This window comes from Narcine bancroftii, chromosome 2 (assembly GCF_036971445.1).
Source record: "Narcine bancroftii isolate sNarBan1 chromosome 2, sNarBan1.hap1, whole genome shotgun sequence".
NCBI lineage: Eukaryota > Metazoa > Chordata > Chondrichthyes > Torpediniformes > Narcinidae > Narcine > Narcine bancroftii.
The window spans coordinates 49,749,933-49,769,038 of NC_091470.1; the positions used below are offsets into that span (position 1 = coordinate 49,749,933).

Here is a 19,106-nt window from a genome sequence, read left to right on the forward strand (position 1 = left end):
CTGCCGATAACCCAGTGCTCCACCCATGCTAGTATCTTTCCCATCCTGCACCTTCCTTATTTCTCACAGAAACTCCAGCCATGGCTGCTCTGCCATCAACTCTTCTAGTGTGTCTTTCCAATCAACTTTGGCCAGTGTCTCTCTCATACCTCTGTGGTCCCCTTTATTCCACTAGTATACTGACATCTCTGATTTTAGTTTCTTCCTCTCAAACAGCATGGCAAATTCCATCGTATTATGATCATTACCTCCTAAGGTCTTCCTTACCTTCAGTTCTCTTATCAACTCTGGTTCATGACACAATACCCAATCCAAAATTGCTATTTTTCTGGTTGGCTCAATGACAAGCTGTTCTAAGAAGCCATGCTAAAGGCATTCAATAAAATCCTTCTCGTGAACCAGCACCAAGCTTTTCTTCCCAATCAACCTGTATATTGAAATTCCCTGTGACTATTGTCATAGTGGCCATTTTGCGTGCCTTATCTATCTCTCTCTGCAGTTTGCATGCCACATCCTGGCTACTGTTTGGAGGCCTGTATACAACTCCTGTCAAGGTCGTTTACCCTTAGCTTCTTAATTCTATATCTTCTGATCCAATGTCTCCTTTCTCCAAAGATTTATGGTAATTCAATTTTTAAACCAGTAGAACTTAACCCAGGAAAGATTAGAGACATAAGAATTGCTCAAATCTTTGGTTTCTAATACTTGTGATGAAATAAAATCAGCCTGCCGGTCATATGTTCAAGTAATTTAATGCAAGAAATTCAAATTATTAATATTGTAAACAATTTCTCATATGACAGGGACAAAGAGAAGTTGCAAGAAAAATACTAGGTTTCTTTAACTGATTTTTTGAATGATTATGTCAGTGTTTAAACACAACTAAATTTTAATAAAGATCAAGGGTTAAAAGTTTGAAATGAACAAAGATAAATATGTTCAACTCAGAAGGAAGCCCAACAATTCAATTGACTTCAAATTTAATATTCATTCTAAAAACATGGCAGTATAGACAAACTCAACTTAAGTAGCAATGAAGAGGTTAGCAACCTTAGATCCATGCTTCTTCTTCATATTTTTCAAATTTAAAAGTTATGATACTTCTGTATTGTGGTACAATTGTTCAAGTTTATCATCATCTGACTGTACATATGCAACCAGCCAATGAAGTTTTTCTCCACACCACGATACACACACAAACTCACACAACACACAATGATCATATATGTACATAAGTATAATTTAATTTAAAATGTTGTGTTTATATATAAATAAATGGACAAATAAATAAATAAGGCTTACATTTTTTTATATATAAGTAACACTTCAGGTAAACATGATCAATAGAGGAAAAGGAGACCTCGATGATCTTCTCAGCTGTTTTGATGATCATCTGTAACAACATCCAGTCCAATGGTTTGCAGCTGCCATGCCATATACAATGCAGCCAGACAGGACACTCTCAATGCATTCCTGTAAATAGTGGTCAACCGGTAGCCTTGCCCTTCTTAGGAAGTGTAAGTGCAGATGCACCTTTTTGACAAACGAGGGGGTGATGTGGGTCCAGGTTAGGTCGTCCTTTATCTCCATACCAAGGAACTTTGTGCCCTCTACTTTCCATGACAAAACCATGGGGCAATGGAGAATGATAATCCCATTCCAGGAATTTCTACCAAGCATAATTAGCAAACTCAGCAGTAACCTCATGTTCCAAATTCCTTGACGTTTCCACTAAAAATCATTTATACATTATTTTCCAATTGGTTTATAAATGTTCCTTGGTTAAAGAGTGACAATAAAGCAATATCATTAATACAGCCAAAAATGGTTTGTCACAGAAATATTTTAACCAGCCACCATCCATGAGTAACCAGATTCTAACTAAAAAATAACTGGAAAAACTTCATTGAAGCATTTGCCAGTCATACTGGTAAGAACAGCTAATTATTCTATTCAAAAGGTTTAATTAAAAAAGCTTTGGAATGTGTATTTCAGTGCCCATTGGTTGAGAAAGCTTAAAATTATTGCTTAGCGTGGTTTGAGAGGATGCTGAGGGCAGGAAGGCCATCAGGCGCTGAACCCTTCCTAATTGTAAATGTAAGGTTTGGACCTGGAGCTCAGGTTGCTAATGGATTGAACAGGAGTCTGTGTGGCTATAGAGGCTGCAGGAGCACTTAAGGTGAATCTACAGATATTCAGTGTCTCTGGAGGGGCATGCATGAGATTGCATTGGAGCCAGCAAGAAGATGGTGGCAGTGTTACGACTTCATCATCAAGAGAAGAATTTTAGGGATGACCCCTTGATTTTAAGGTGAACATTTTAAGTTTTGGATTGTCCTACATAATGGTATCTAGAGTAGCATTAAGTTTGAGATGAAGTTATCCTCATATAATTGCACAATGTTCAATTTCAAATGCAACTCTCAGAAAATGAAGCAGCCTGTCCTCTTGCTCATATGTGTTCCAAGACTATCAACCCTTGATATTTATTTCCAATTCTATCACCATAAACATCTTGTTGGACCAGAAAATGAACCGGAACAAACCACATGAAAACTATCCTTCCAACAGCTGATCAGAGGATGGGCATTCTGTGTGAAGAAACTCTCCTCTTGATGTCACTAACTCTTTTCACTCCTATGAGACATGGTTTAATTTTCTGCAACTGCCTGAAGACGTATGACTGACACGTCTCAAGAAGCTTGAGATCATCCAGGACAAAGCAGCCTACTTTATTAACACTCTCTCCTATCAACTAAATGTCCATTTTGTGCAAAGTGACAATGTGAACCTCGTTCAAGGTAATTTGACAGTGCCACACAATCTCCAACACCAAAGCAAACAAGAGTGCATACGCATGGGAATAGTTCTAAGGTCCCCTCCAATGTGTGTACCATTCTAACTCAGAAGTAAATCATTGGTCCTTTGTTGTCCCTGGGTTTAAGTCCTAGAAATCTATACTTTGCACCAGAACCCCCCTCCCCCCTCCACACCCCCATCATCACACCAACATCAAAATTGGATCCAACACTCCAAAATAACAGGATATACATCCCTCACCAAAGGATTTACATCAGTGGTGCAACACATATTGTAGCATCTTTCAGCTGCTCTTACTTGGCTTTGTCAACCCAGAACCAACAAAAATGTCCTACCAAGTCCACTTTCAATCAGCCTTCTTTCCCCCATCTCCTACTGCATAACCCTGCTCCAGAGCCTAACGAGCACCTTTCAAGAGTCCTATCAGTGTCTCATATGTTCAATTCCTCTTAAATACTTATGTTATCGTCTCTACCATAACCTCTGTATTTTTAGAATTGTTCAATTACCTTAAAAAAAGGATAATAATTTTGTATCTTTGGACAGTGCAATAATTCTATATTTCTGCTACTAATTGAAATAAATTTATAAAAGAACATAAGAATCAGTAGTAGTCCATTCATTCCATTGTGTCTGCTCCATCTCATCATCAATCGTCGCAGCTCTCACGGTCTTAGCCAGCCAAACAGAAATGTATCAATTTCTCATGTTTGCTGGCCATGAATCCTCACTCTAGATCAGTACATCATCATTAATAACACGCACTGCAATAATTTTTAGTTTCCACATCCCACATTGCAACTTACTGAAGTCCATCTGAAACTCCAAATATATTAACCATCACTCTTCTAGTACAAAACATAGGTGAAGCTAACTTTGGAGTATTGTGTGCAGTTTTGGCCACCTAACTACAGGAAAGATATCAGTAAGATTGATAGTGCAGAGATTTACTAGGATGTTGCCAGGACTTCAAGAAATGAATTATAGGGAAAATTTAAACAGGTTAGGACTTTATTCCCTGGAATGTAAAAGAATAAGGGGAGATTTGATAGAGGGCTATAGATAGAGTAAATGCAAGTAGCTTTTTTCCACAGAGGTTAGATGAGATATAACATGGGTTAAGGGTGAAAGTGGGAGCGTGGAATGAGCTACCAGTTGAAGTGGTGAATGCAGGCTCAATTTTCATATATAAGAAAAATTTGGACAGGCTATGGACTGGGTGCAAGTCAATGGAACTAGGCAGAATAATAGTTCAGCACAGACTAGAAGGGCCGAATGACCTGTTTTCTGTGCTGTGATGTTCTATGGTTCTCTCCCTGCTTGTTAAAATCTCAAAAAATTCAACAATAATAAATGATTAATAAAATCAGCTAAATAGTAGTTAGCTCATGAAGTTACACTAGTTATATACTGCATATGAGAACTAACAGAGCTTCCCTTAATTAAAAAATTAAAGCAGATGGTTTATCCTAGTAAAACACCTATCGTCTCCTCAAAACCAAACAACTTCACGCTGCAGGTTAATCAACCTTTAAAATTTGAGTGCAGCAAGGACTGGCTCTTGGTGCAACAGAGTTTTTTTTAATTTAATTTTTTTTTTAACATTTAGACATAAAACACTGTAACAGGCCATTTCGACTCACGAGCCCGTGCCACTCAATTTACATCCAATTAACCTACACCCCCAGTAGGTTTCAAATGGTGGGAGGAAACCTGAGCCCCCGGGGAAACCTCATGCAGACACGGGGAGAACATATAAACTCCTTACAGATAGCACAGGATTCGAACTCCGGTCCTGCTTGCTGGTTCTGTAAAGGCGATGCGCTAACCGCTGCGTCAACTGTACCACCCCTTTAGACTGATATTTTGCCCAATCTATCATTCATCCTTTCTTTTGCTTGCAGCCTGAAAGCTTAAAAATTCCTTTTTGGCCTCAACCGATCACGAAAGACCAGTGAAACTCAGCCAAGCAAACACAAAGTCTATAAAGCTTAGTTTTAGTTTGTAAAATTAACTCGAATTATCAATAACATTCCACAACTCTTAAACTTTAAGACTATTTCCATCTGAACAACAAAGTAACCAACAGTAAATCATTCAGATGATGTGCTTAGATCAAATTTTACAGAAGAAATCTCAAAACTTTAGAATGTAAACCAGTATCACAAAGGTCATGAATATTTTGAACAAGTTCAAAATATTGACTGCAGTTAATGACAGTTAAGGCAAACATTTTCCTATAGTAGTCAGGTTAATTTTATTTTTAATTCATTTGAGAGTACATTTATTGGTCATCTTTTACTCTCCAATGAACACTTGCCAGAATACAATTTAATCTGCACCCGCAAATCCATGACAGAATCAGCATGCAGCGGTTTTCCCAAAATTCCAGAATTTCTGATGGATTATCAGACCTTTTAAGGTCACCATTCTTTTCAACATAATGTGTTATTGTCCACAAAGTCAAGAATGTAACTACACTTCCTCAAACACTCCACTTGATGAGAAAGACAATTAATTTCATTTTGACGCCCACTTTTTAAAATATAAATATTAATGTGAACATTTTAATCAACTTTTCTCCTCAAATTCTTTTCTTTAATCCAAAGTATACAATGAGATCTACTAGAATATGATTTAATTTTTGAACAGAAAGTGGACAATAGGCTTTTAAGAAACTAAAGCTTCTGAAAGTGCATGGAGTGTCCTGATACTTGTAATCACAAGCTCCAAAATGTGCCATAACAAATTGCATGTTCACCATTAATCAAGTCACTTTAAGGACTATGTTCTGATGTTGAACTTCCAAACATGTTCCACTGCACAATCATTATTCATTTACCATATGTATGTGAATACTATTGTTTTCTGCAATAGAAATCTTGGATTTAAAAAAAATGCTATGAACCACAGAAACTTGAAATGTATTATGTACATGGACATTTTAATCTCAGAGTAGAAAGATCTACATGGCCATTACTCAGCTCATCAAAATAATAGGTTTTCCTGAATTCTGCACAATATGTCAGTCTCTAACTATTTCTATACAAATTTCTTTTGATATTGAAAGAGTCAATAAAATAAATTAACGCATTTTATCTACCACTTACTTGAAAGCTATCATCAGAAACTGTAGTTTCGTTGAAAGGTTCTTGGCAACCTGTGAAAAATAAAACATTAATGTCATCAAAATGCAATTCGCTTCACCACTATTCACTCTGAAGTTTGAATTCAGTGATTAAAAAATAGCTTAAAGTATACCTGTTCAAAGATATTTCTACATGGGATATAAAGCAAAAAAAAAATACAGCAATCCCTGAGCTGTGCCAAGTTCCATTCATAACATAACATAACATAACAATTTACAGCACGGAAACAGGCCATTAGGCCCTTCTAGTCCACACCGAACCAAACACCCCTCTCTAGTCCCACCTCCCTGCACAATGCCCATAACCCTCCATCTTCTTCTCATCCATATACCTGTCCAACCTTTTCTTAAATAATACAATTGACTCCGCCGCCACTATTTCTCCCGGAAGCTCATTCCACACGTCTACCACTCTCTGAGTAAAGAAGTTCCCCCTCATGTTACCTCTAAATCTCTGCCCCTTAATTCTTAACTCATGTCCTCTTGTTTTAATCTTTCCTCCTCTTAACGGAAATAGTCTATCCACATCCACTCTGTCTATCCTTTTCATAATCTTAAATACTTCTATCAAATCCCCTCTCAACCTTCTACGCTCCAAAGAATAAAGACCTAATCTGTCCAATCTCTCCCTATACTCTAGATGCTTAAACCCAGGTAACATTCTGGTAAACCTTCTCTGCACTCTCTCCACTCTGTTTATATCCTTCCTATAATTAGGCGACCAGAACTGCACACAGAACTCCAAATTAGGCCGCACCAACGTCTTATACAATCTCAACATCACCTCCCAACTCCTATATTCCATGCAATGATTGATAAAGGCCAGCATACTAAAAGCCTTCTTCACCACCCTATTCACGTGAGTTTCTACCTTCAGGGAACGATGTACCGTTACTCCTAAATCTTTCTGCTCTTCTGTATTCATCAATGCTCTCCCATTTACCACGTATGTCCTGTTCTGATTCTTCTTACCAAAATGAAGCACCTCACACTTATCAGCATTAAATTCCATCTGCCATTTTTCAGCCCACTTTTCTAAGCAGCTCAAATCCCTCTGCAATCCTTGAAAACCTTCTTCATTATCCACTATTCCACCTATCTTAGTATCGTCTACATATTTACTAATCCAATTTACCACCCCATCATCTAGATCATTACTGTATATAACGAACAACAATGGGCCCAATACAGATCCTTGAGGCACACCACTGGTCACCGGCCTCCAACCTGACAGACAATTATCCACTACCACTCTCTGGCCTCTCCCTTTCAGCCAATGTTCAATCCATTTGACTATCTCAAAATTTATACCTAAAGACTGCACCTTCTTAACTAACCTTCCATGTGGTACCTTATCGAAGGCCTTACTGAAGTCCATATAGACAACATCCACTGCGCTACCCTCATCCACATTCCTAGTCACCTCTTCAAAAAATTCAATCAGATTGGTCAAACATGACCTTCCTCCCACAAATCCATGTTGAGTGCTCCTGATCAGACCCTGTCTATCCAGATGTTTATAAGTACTATCTCTAAGAATTTTCTCCATTAATTTACCTACCACAGACGTCAAACTTACAGGCCGATAGTTGCCAGGCTTCCTCCTTGAACCCTTTTTAAATAACGGAACCACATGCGCAATGCGCCAATCCTCCGGCACTAGCCCCATATCTAATGACATTTGGAAAATTACCGCCAGAGCCTCTGCTATTTCCTCCTTCACTTCTCTCAATGTCCTGGGGAAGATCCCGTCTGGTCCTGGAGACTTATCCACCTTTATATTCTTCAAAAGCCCTAAAGCTACATCTTTTGTAATCTCTATATTCCCCATATTTACCCAATTTGCTTTTTTTTATCTCACATCTCCCAATATCCTTCTCCTTAGTGAATACCGAAGAAAAGAAACTGTTCAATATCTCCCCCATTTCTCTAGGCTCCACACACAGTTTTCCGCTCTGATTCTCTAAGGGACCAATTTTGTCTCTAGCTTTCCTTTTACCATTAACATATTTGTAGAACTCTTTTGGATTAGTTTTCACCCTGCTTGCCATAGTTTCCTCGTACCTTCTTTTAGCTTTCCTAATTCCTCTCTTAAGATTCCTCTTACATTCAATGTATCTTTCAAACATCCCCTTAACTCCATGCTTCTTATATCTAATGTATGCCTCCCTTTTTCTTCGAACCAAGTTTCCAATATTCCTTGAAAACCACGGCTCTCTCAAACCTTTTGCCCCTCCTTTTAACCTAACAGGAACATAAAGCTTTTGCACTCTCAAAATCTGATCTTTAAAAGACTTCCATCTCTCTACTACATCCTGCCCATAAAACAAATTGTCCCAATCCACACCCTGCAAGTCCTTTCGCATCTCCTCAAATCTAGCTTTTCCCCAATCAAAAACCTCAACCCTTGGCCCTGACTTCTCTCTTTCCATAATGACATTGAAGCTGATGGCATTATGATCACTGGACCCAAAGTGCTCGCCAACACTAACCTCCGTCACTTGACCCATCCCATTTGCCAACAGTAGATCTAACACTGCTCCTTCTCTGGTTGGCACCTCTACATATTGTTCCAAAGAACAGCTCACAGGATAGAGACACCCATTTTCTATAATAATCCATACCATATTGTTCCATAAACACCTACTATAATTCATTTATTTCATTGACTCATCCGCCTAACACCACCCAACAGTTGAAGAGAGAGGAGCAGTCGATAGGGCAATCAAGTTCAAGATCAAGACAAAAGGGTTGAAAAGGAGAGACTCTGCAGATAGCAGCTGATTGGGCAACTGAGTTCAACAGTTGAAGGGCAATCAAACTCAAGTGATCCAAACATCACTATAAAAGTGAGGGACTGTGTAGTGGAGTGGTCATGTTGGAGTGCGCAGAATGGCAAGGCTTTAGCTCAAGGGGCTTTGGTGAAAAGAGACTTAGATGGTGGAAAGGGCCACCCTATTTGAGAAACAAAGAGGATTAAGTAGGTAGGCACAGGTAAGGTCAGGTTATAGGTATCATATATTTCTTTCCTCTAGTCATAAACAGTGGGAATGGCAGCCAAGGCAGGGAATACTTCTCGTGCAGAAAGTGGGCTGTCAGGGAAGCCAGCGGTATTCTGACAACTTCTTCTGTGAGAAGTGCACCCAGCTGCAGATCCTGACAAGCCTAGTTAAGGAATTGGAGCTGGAGTTGAATGAACTCCAAATCATTTGGGAGGCAGTGGGGGTGATAGTCAGGAGTTACAGAGACTCCATCACATCTAGGAGTCAGGAGGAAGGCAGATGGGTGACAGGATTAGGGTAGATGGGTGACAGGAAAAGGAAAGGGAACAGGCAGGCAGTGCAGGGCATCCCTGTGGTTGTTTCCCTCAATAATAAGTATATAATTTTACCAGGAACAAGGCGATCAGGTCTCTGGCATGGAGTCTGATCTTGTGGCTAAGAAAGGAAGGGAGGAGAAAAGGCTAGCTATAGTGATAAGGGATTCTATAGTTGGGGGACAGATAAGAGGTTCTGTGGAAGAGATCAAATATCCCAGATGGTTTGTTACCTCCCTGGTGCCAGAGGCTGAGATATCTCAGATCAATTTCATGGCATTCTCAGGAGGGAGAGTGAATAGCTAGATGCCATGGTCCATAAGGGACCAATGACATGGGTAGGAAGGGTGAGGAGGTCCTGCAAGGAGAGTTCAGCGAGTTAGATGCTCAGTTGAAAGACAAGAACTCAAGGGTTGTGAGCTCAAGATTGTGCCACAAGATTATAAATAGGATAGTGTAGCTTAACACGTGGCTAAAGACGATGCAGGAGGGAGAGCTTCTGGCTTCTGGATCATTGGGTTCTCTTCCAGGGAAGGTGGGACTTGTTCCGAAGGTTTGCATCTGAACTGGAGGGGGACTAATATCCTTGCTAGTGCTGTTTTGGGGGGGGTTAAACTAGATTTGTAGGGGGATGGGAACCAGAATTCAAAGAGGAGTGGAGGAGGGAAAAGATGATGTGAAAATTGCATGCACCGTTAGGGTTGTATGTGGTGGAAATGTTCTCAGGTGCATCTATTTCAATGCAACGAGTATTGTAGGAAAGGCATACAAGCTTAGAACATGGATTGGCACATGGAAATATGACATTGTGGCCATTAGTGAAACTTGGTTGTATGAGGGGCAGGACTGACAGCTCAATGTTCTGCGCTCCCGTTGCTTTAGATGCGATAGAATGGGGGGAGGGGGGATAAAAGGGGGAGGAGTGGCATTGCTTGTCATGGAAATATCACGGCAGGCAGGGCAGACCAAAGGGCTCATCTACTGAGGCTATATGGGTGGAGCTGAGGAATGGGAAAGGTATGACCACACTCATGGACCGTACTGAACCATAGATTGCTCAATAGTCAATGAGAACTGGAGAAGCAAATCTGTAGAGAGTTAGTGGACAGTTGCAGGAAACATAAGGTTGTGAGTGTAAGAGATTTTAATTTTCCACATATTGAATGGAACTCCCATGATTTAAAAGGGCTGGAGAGCTTGGAGTTTGTCAAATGTGTTCAGGAAAGTTTTCTAAATCAGCACATAGAGGTACCAACTAGAGAGAGTGTAATCCTGGATCTCATTTTAGGGAACGAGGCAGGACAGGTGACGGAAGTATGTGTAGGGGAACATTTTTGGTCCAGTGTTCATAATGCCATTAGTTTCAATTATGGAGAAGGATAGGTCTGGACTTCAGGTTGAGATTCTAAATCAGAGAAAGGCCAATTTTAAGGAAATGAGAAAGGATCTAAAATGCATGGATTGAGATGTTGTTTTTGGGCAAGGATGCGCGAAGTCAAGGGTGAAATTTTGAAGAGTACAGAGTTTATATGTTCCTGTCAGGATTAAAAGACAAGGTTAGAAGGCAGAGGGACCTTAGTTTTTGAGGGATATTGGGTATCTGGTTTGGAAGGGGAGAGAGGTGTATAGTAGGTATAGGCAACAAAGAGTAAATGAGATAATTGAGGAATATAAAAAATGTGAGAAAAACCTCGTAAGAAATCTGGAAGGCTAAAAGAAGACATGAGGTTGCTTTGGCAGACAATGTGAAGAAAAACCTAAGGGCTTCTATTAAGAACAAAAGAACAGTAAGAGACAAATTTAGTCCCTTTGAAGATCAGAGTGTTAAGCTTTGTATGGAGCCAAAAGAGATGGGGGAGATAAATGTTTTTTTAAAATCAGTTTTCACTCAGGAAAAGGGCACAGCAGATGTGCAATTTGGATTAAATGGAAAGACAACACTCCACCTACAAGTACTCAATGGTTAAGTGATAGTATCTTGTTTAAGTTTAGAAAAAAAATAGATATGCTATTAAAGATTCAAATATTAACTTCCAAAAGATATGGGGCCCATTTATGGCCTATTATCATAACTTATTAGAGTTGTCCTGACGCTTTGGTGCTGTGCTGTCCATCTTCAGGTAGTTGTCACTTGATTCCAACATGTCAGCTTTTAACCTTGCTTAGTGGTAGGGGTTCTTAATTATAAGGTTTTTTTTTCTTCTTCTTTTGAATTTTACAATACAACATATAACTGTACTGCTCAATTGTGCATAATATAAACATATATAATTAAAAAAGGAAAAGGGGACTGAGTTGTGGGAAGTAAGGAAAACAAGCAGTGAGGTCATGTACTGATTAAAGAGAGGAACTGCTTGCTGTCTTTAAGCAAATAAGGGTGGATAAATCCCGAGGGCCTGATAAAATATTCCTTCAGATCTTGAGGGAGGCTACTGCAGAAATTGCAGGGGTTCTGGCAGAAATATTTAAAATGTCCTTAGCCATGGGTGTGGTGGCAGAAGTTTGGAGGGTAGCTCACATTATTCAGTTGTTTAAAAGAGGCTCCATAAGTAACCCTAGAATTTATAGGCTGATCAGCCTGGCATCAACAGTAGGTCAATTATTGGAAGGTGTTCTAAGAGATCGGATATACAATTATTTCGATAGCCCAGAACTGATTAGGGATAGTCAACATGGCTTTGGGCTTGGTAGGTTATGTTTAACCAATCTTATAGAGTTTTTCAAAGTTACCAGGAAAGTTGATGAAGGAAAGGCTGTGGATGTTTCTACATGGACTTTAGTAAGGCCTTTGACCAGGACCCACATGGGAGGTGAGCCATTAAGGTTCAGACACTAGGTATTCATGATGAAATAGTGAACTGAATTCAACAATAGCTGGAAGAGAGCAACTTGAGAGTAGTGGTGGATGATTGCTTCTCAAACTGGAGGCCTGTGACTAGTGGGGTGCCTCAGGGACCGGTGCTGTGACTATTGTTGTTTATCATCTATATCAATGATCTGGATGATAAGGTGGCAAATTGGATCAGAAAGTTTGCAGATGACACTAAGATTGAAGGTATTGTGGACAGCGAAGGTTTTCAAAGCTTGCACAGGTATCTGGACTAACTGGAAGAATGGGATGAGAATTTAATGCAGACAAGTGTGAAGTGTTGCATTTGGAAGGATAAACCAAAAAAGGATAAACACGGTAAATGGTACTGCACTGAGGAGTGTAGTAGACACCAGAGGGATCTGGGAATACAGATACATAATTCTCTGAAAGTGGCATCACAGGGGGATAGGGATGTAGAGAGCTTTTGGCATATTGGCCTTCATAAATCAAAGTATTCGGTATACAGTAGGAGTTGGGATGTTATGGTAAAGTTGTACAAGACATTGGTGAGGCCAAACTTGGAATATTCTGTGCAGCTTTGGTCACCTAACTACAGGGAAATGATCAATTAGATAGGAAGAGTACAGAGAAGATTTACTAGGATGTTGTCCATACTTCAGGACTTGAGATACAGGGAAAGATTAAACAGGTTAGGACTTTATTCCTTGGAGCATAGAAGAATGAGGGGAGGTTGAGGTATTTAAAGTTATAAGGGGATAGACAGAGTAAATGTAGATTGGCTTTTTCCACTGAGGGTTGGTGAGATACAAACCAGAGGAAATGGGTTAAGGCTGAAAGGGGAGAAATTTAAGGGGAACTTCTTCACAAAGAGAGTAATGGGAGTGTGGAATGACCTGCCAGCTGAAGAAGTGAATGTGGGCTCAGTTTTAACATTTGAAGAATTTGGACAAGTACATGGATGGGAGAGGAATGGAGGGCTATGGGATGGTTGCAGGTCAGTGGGACTAGGCAAAAAAAGGTTCAGCACAGACTAGAAGGGCCAATGGGCCTCTTTCTGTGGTGTAATGTTGCATGGTTCTATAAGTAAATGTATATTGTATAAAACATTTTATGATTACTCACTTGAAAGTACATGGAGAATTTGCGTAAAGTCAGATTTTCATAAGGCAAGTCGTTCATCACCTGCAAATCCATGATAAAGTCCAAAATAACCATGTAACTGTACTTCTAATGCAGAAATTCTCAAACTCTGAATTATGAAGCATTTTAATTGATTTGTCAAGAGCACAAAATCAAAGGCACAAAGTAGAATAGGTCTTTCCACTCTTAGTCGCTCTGTATTGCAGAGGAAGCAAATTATAGAAAGGATCGCTTAAAGTTGGATCAAAGAGATGTGCAAGGAGTATTACTGAACAATTAGGATACAGGGTGATAACAATGGCAAATGAGAGGAATTGCAGTCAGTAACAGTAGTAATGGATCCCAACCCCCCCCCCCCCCCACCCCCCCACAGTTAAAGCGCACTTTAGAAAGCCTTGAATTTTTGCCATAATGTCGACATGTTCAGTGGCTACCATGCACCAAGGAATTGTGTGTTAGAAACAATTTAGGCTTAAGATCTTCTACTCTGGTTCAAACAAGATCTTCAAAGTTTGGGCATTTAGGAATTCTGGGCATTTGGCCATTTAGGCATTTAGGTATTTAGGCATTTTGGGCATTTGGGCAGTCCTGCCAACGTGAGACATAAAAGAACAATGTTCAAAGCTCCATACTTGAAAAGACAGATCTTGCCAGCACCATAAAATCCCCATTGAAATCATGAATTCAAATCAGAATAGTGGGTGTCATACAATGTTCAATTTAACTAAACAAATAACATTCATGCAATCAAGGAGCATGAAATTATGAAGAGTTAATGACACCTTGTTGATGATGTCAAAGAGTAAAGCAGGAACCTCCCAGGCGAATAATAAAATTTAGACAGATCTTGCAGTTCTTCAAACAATTCATAGTTTATACATAGATAGAGGAAACTTCAGAATTGGGAATTGAGCAAAAAATAAATAAACAGATGGAAGAATTCAGCTGATCAAGCAGCATCTATCTGGGTACAGGGCTCCATCCACCTAATTTTTCTTTCCATCTTATCTGTTTCCACCAATGACCTCTGTCTCAACACCCCCCTCTTCAACATCAATCCCCTCCTTTTTTTCATTTGGTTTCACCTATGATCATAGGTCCCCGTGTTACCCCTCTCAGAGGCTATCTTCCCTTTGCCTCCACAGGTGATGCCTGACCAATGAGTTTGTCCATCAGTTTATTTTTTGCCACAGTTTGCATGGTTGCCCTTCGAATGCTAGCTCACGAATGAGAGATACTTTAGAATTGAATTCCACAGCTTGCCATAATGGGATATAACAAATATATCTTTTGCAAATGTGCAATCTCTGTCTGATAAAAAGTTTTGTGAATGCAACATATTGGTATGGCTGTAATGAAACATGAAACCAGTCCATCAAATACAAGCATAATCCGCAACACATGGAAAACATGTGATGGATGGAAATATGGATTCAGGTCTCAAAATGCTCAATTAGTTAACACAATGAGGTCATAAGTTTATACTCAAGGTTCACTGACTTAGTGGATGTTAACTGAGATGACAGAGATGCTTTGTTCTTGGTTCATGACGGAAAAAAGCTCAACTGTTCTTAATACTGTTTTTGTGTTGCTGTAACTAGGAATGTCATGCGCAAGATGGAACAGAAGGAGAATGTAATAAATCGCAACAAAATATGCTCTTCGAGAATTTTATGTGAATAAAACAAGGCAAGGTATTGAGAAGAACCTGAGGATCCCTGTAGGTTTGGGTCTACTGATTTCATTTCACATCAGGACAAAACTTTTTATAAGTAGTTTAACTAGGATACTGCATTGCTTCAAGCTACCAGTGATATTATTAACCAAAAATTAAATTTAAAACAAATCTTCAGTCATATGAAACCAGGCAAGAAAATATCAGGATAATATGAACTAATTTGACATTTTATCCAGATACCAATCCTAAAAAGAAATCTTAGTTTTACTTTCCATTTTAGGTGGAAACAGACTTCAGGTGTCATACTGCAGTTATGTCTAACAATTTATTTCACATAAATTATTGGGAAATCCAATATTCCAATATTACATGCTAAAATGGGAAACTTTCCTCATTTTATACTGTGGCACCCAAATTATAGGGTCTTTTTTATTTTAAATATAGGCATACAGAACGGTAAGAAACCCATCAGTGCCTATTTTCCCCAAAACTATATACAGTACTCTGCCAACATCAAAGTACTAGAGATGGCAGAGGCCGACAGCATCGAATCCACACTGCTGAAGATCAAACTGCGCTGGGTAGGTCACGTCTCCACAATGGAGGACCATCGCCTTCCCAATATCGTGTTATATGGCGAGCTCTCCACTGGCCACCAAGACAGAGGTGCACCAAAGAAGAGGTACAAGGACTGCCTAAAGAAATCTCTTGGTGCCTGCCACATTGACCACCGCCAGTGGGCTGATAGCGCCTCAAACCGTGCATCTTGGCGCCTCACAGTTCGGCGGGCAGCAAACTCCTTTGAAGAAGACCGCAGAGCCCACCTCACTGACAAAAGACAAAGGAGGAAAAACCCAACACCCAACCCCAACCAATTAATTTTCCCTTGCAACCGCTGCAACCGTGTCTGGCTGTCCCGCATCGGACTTGTCAGCCACAAACAAGCCTGCAGTTGACGTGGACATTACCCCTCCATAAATCTTCGTCCGTGAAGCCAAGCCAAAGATATACAGTACTGTGCCCTTCATAATGTTTGGGTCAAAGACACTTTCTTACTTTATTTACCCTGTACACGACAGTTTTTAATTTGTAATCAAATAATTCATATGTGATTAAACTGTACATTGCAGATTTTATTCAAGGTTATTTGTATGCATTTTGGTTTGACCATGTAGAAATTTCAGCATTTTTTATACATGGTCCCCTCATTTCAAGGCACTCTAATGGTTGGGACGTTTGGCATCACAGTTGCTTGTGAGCATTCGGCTATGTTTAATTGCTTTATTGGTGCAGGTATAAGAGATCTGAGCTTGCTTCTAAGCCTTTTAATCATCTTTGCAGTCTGTAGTTGCAATTTTTCAACACGAGGACCAGAAATGTGCCAATGGAAGTCAAAGACACCATTATGAGGCTGAAAAACAAGAATAAAACAGTAAGAGACATCGCCCAAACCTTAGGATTACCAAAATCAACAGTTTGGAACATCATTAAGAAGAGCGTACTGGTGATTTTAGTAATCATAAAGGGACTGGTATTTCAAGGAAGACATTAGAATTCTCATCATAATGAAGAAAAAATCCCAACATGTGTGTTCGACAGATCAAAAGTATTCTTCAGGAAGCAGGTGTAGATATGAAAATAACTGCTCTCCACAGAAGACTCAATGAAAAGAAATACAGAGGCTACACTGCAAGATGCAAACTACGTTAGCCACAGAAAGGTTCGAAATCGGACATTTTGGTGTCCGCAGTTTGGTGCAGGATATTTTGGCCCTCGTATTTTGGCAATGGACATTTTGGCAAAAAAATCAAAACTTTTGTAGCCCTTCGGACATTTTGGTGCCAGATACTTTGGCACTCACATTTGATGATGGACATGGAAGTTAATTTATTATATTTTAAATTAAATATAATGAATATAAAATTATTAATTTATTTTAATTTTAATTAAATATAATAGAATAACACATCCGCACCCCCCTCACCCACGGTGACATCTCTGCACTCCCCTCACCTGCGGTGACATCTCATAAATGTGGAGGCCAAAATGTTCAATGTCAGTAGTCAGCAAAATGTCCGGCGCCAAAATGTCCTAGACTCAGAAAGGATGGCCAGATTATAGTTTCCCAAGTATTTAGAAGAGCCTGTAGAATTCTGGAAAAAGGTCTTGTAGACAGACGAGACCAGATGATGACCTGTGTCATAGTGATGGCAAGAGCAAAATGTGGAGGTGTAAAGGAACTGCCCTAATCCAAAGTCTACCACCTTTACCATGCTTTGCATCTTGCAGTGTAGCCTCTGACTTTCTGTTCATGAACTCTTCTGCGGACAGTAGTCATTGACATAACTGCACCTGCCTCCTGAAGAGTGTTTCTGATCTATCGGACGCGCATGGGGATTTTTCTTCATTATGATGAGAATTCTTCAGTCATCAGCAGTGGAGGGTCTTCCTTGGAATCCCAGTCGCTTTGCGATTACTGAGCTCACCAGTAAGCTCTTTCATCTTAATCATATTCCAAACAGTTGATTTTGGTAATCCGACGGTTTGGGTGATGTCTCTTCCCATTTTGTTCTTGTTTTTCAGCCTCATAAATTGCTTATTTGACTTTTATTGGCACAACTCTGGTCCTCATGTTGAAAAAATGGCAACTACAGGCTCTCGCCTGCACCAAGGAAGCAGTTAAAAATACCCGAGTGCTCACTAACCCCTGTGAAGCCAAATGTCCCAAACATTATGGTGCTCTGAAAGGAGGGGACAATGTATAAAAAGTGCTGAAATTTCTACATGGTCAAACCAAAATGTATACTAATAACCGTGAATAAAATCTGGAATGTTTATTTTAATTACATGTGAATTGCTTCATTACAAATTTAAAACTGTGGAGAACAGGGGAAAATAAAGGGAAAAAAAACTTTGTCCCAAATATTATGGAGGGCACTGTAGTTTACCAAACATGAAGAAATCGTTCATTACTAGTTCAACATTTATTCAATTGTTCAATATTTCTGGTTTGCACCTTCAGTCTCCTAAATATTTGCTTCTTCTTCAGTGTGAACACTTGTTCCAACTCCACTCACTACAAGAATCATTTGTTCTCCATTCCTACACCATGCTTAAACTCTCCTGCCAGAGTTCTCCAATTGGTGTGTTTAAATGCTGGCCAAGTAATCAAACCAAAACTCACAAATTTAAATTCTAATTCAGTAAATTTCTTCTCTCGTCTATTCCCAGCTGCTTAGAATCTAATTTTAAAAAATAAGTTCAGCCTCTATGATTGCTGCCCTTCAACATAAAACAACCTCGTATTTAGCGTTTTAAAGGTAGTGAAACATTTCAAACCACAAGCGTGATGGAGAAATGCAGCAGGTGAAGTATGATTAGAAAGTAAAGGGTAACCAATGTTTTCACGATGAAGGGCCCAAGCCTCAAAAATTGATTACCCTTTACTTCCCATTGATGCTGCCAGACCTGCTGAGTTTCTTCAGCATGTTTGTGTATTGCACTTTCTTGTTTAACAAGAAATCATTCAAAACGTTTCTTTGGAGCTTCATTACTCACATATGCCTTTATTTCTCAATTCTTTTAAAAGTTTTCCAAAGAAATTTCAGGGGAATTTTTGGTTGTCCTTTTAAAATTTGAGTTAATTAATTATGGTGTGTATTAAAGGACTCTTTGGGTATTGGGAAATAAGGGAATTGTAAAAATTGTGAATGTCAAAGCAATGAAAACACAAAAGGGATTTTTATTATCACTCATCACAACATCCAGCTGGCTGATGTATCCTCTTCCAAAGAGTACAAGCGGTTTACACAAACACCACTGGCCTATGCAGGTAATTTGCAACATCAGAAAAAAAAGGTTTATTGCTTGTAAAATATTTGTGTCTTCAGCTTTCAGGTGTTTGCCAAAATAACCTATTTTGTGTTGCTATCTACTGCCTACCAGAATTGGACTGTTTTACAACTACAACTACAGGAAATTTTATGAGTCCGTGAGATTATTGAATTTCATTCATATAGTTTCAAATTGATGACTAACAGAATTCAATGAAAAGATTTTGAGGAGTTACATCCATCAACAAAGTTGACAGTAACCTTCTCTACTTTTTGCCTATCCTTTCAATTCCTGCTCAACTTACAATACAATGAAAAGGTACGAAAGGCTGTTTTTC

At 39.3% G+C, this 19,106-nt stretch overlaps 1 protein-coding gene across 2 annotated transcripts in view; it reads right to left on the reverse strand.

The window, feature by feature from the left end:
- The window catches only part of spred1 (sprouty related EVH1 domain containing 1), a 91,668-nt gene that overhangs the window by 11,362 nt on the left and 61,200 nt on the right, over positions 1–19,106 (reverse strand). For both annotated transcript variants that reach the window (XM_069916642.1, XM_069916641.1), the window contains exon 4: positions 5,931–5,980. In XM_069916642.1, the coding sequence (XP_069772743.1) occupies positions 5,931–5,980 (50 nt within the window). The remainder of the gene's footprint in view (positions 1–5,930; positions 5,981–19,106) is intronic.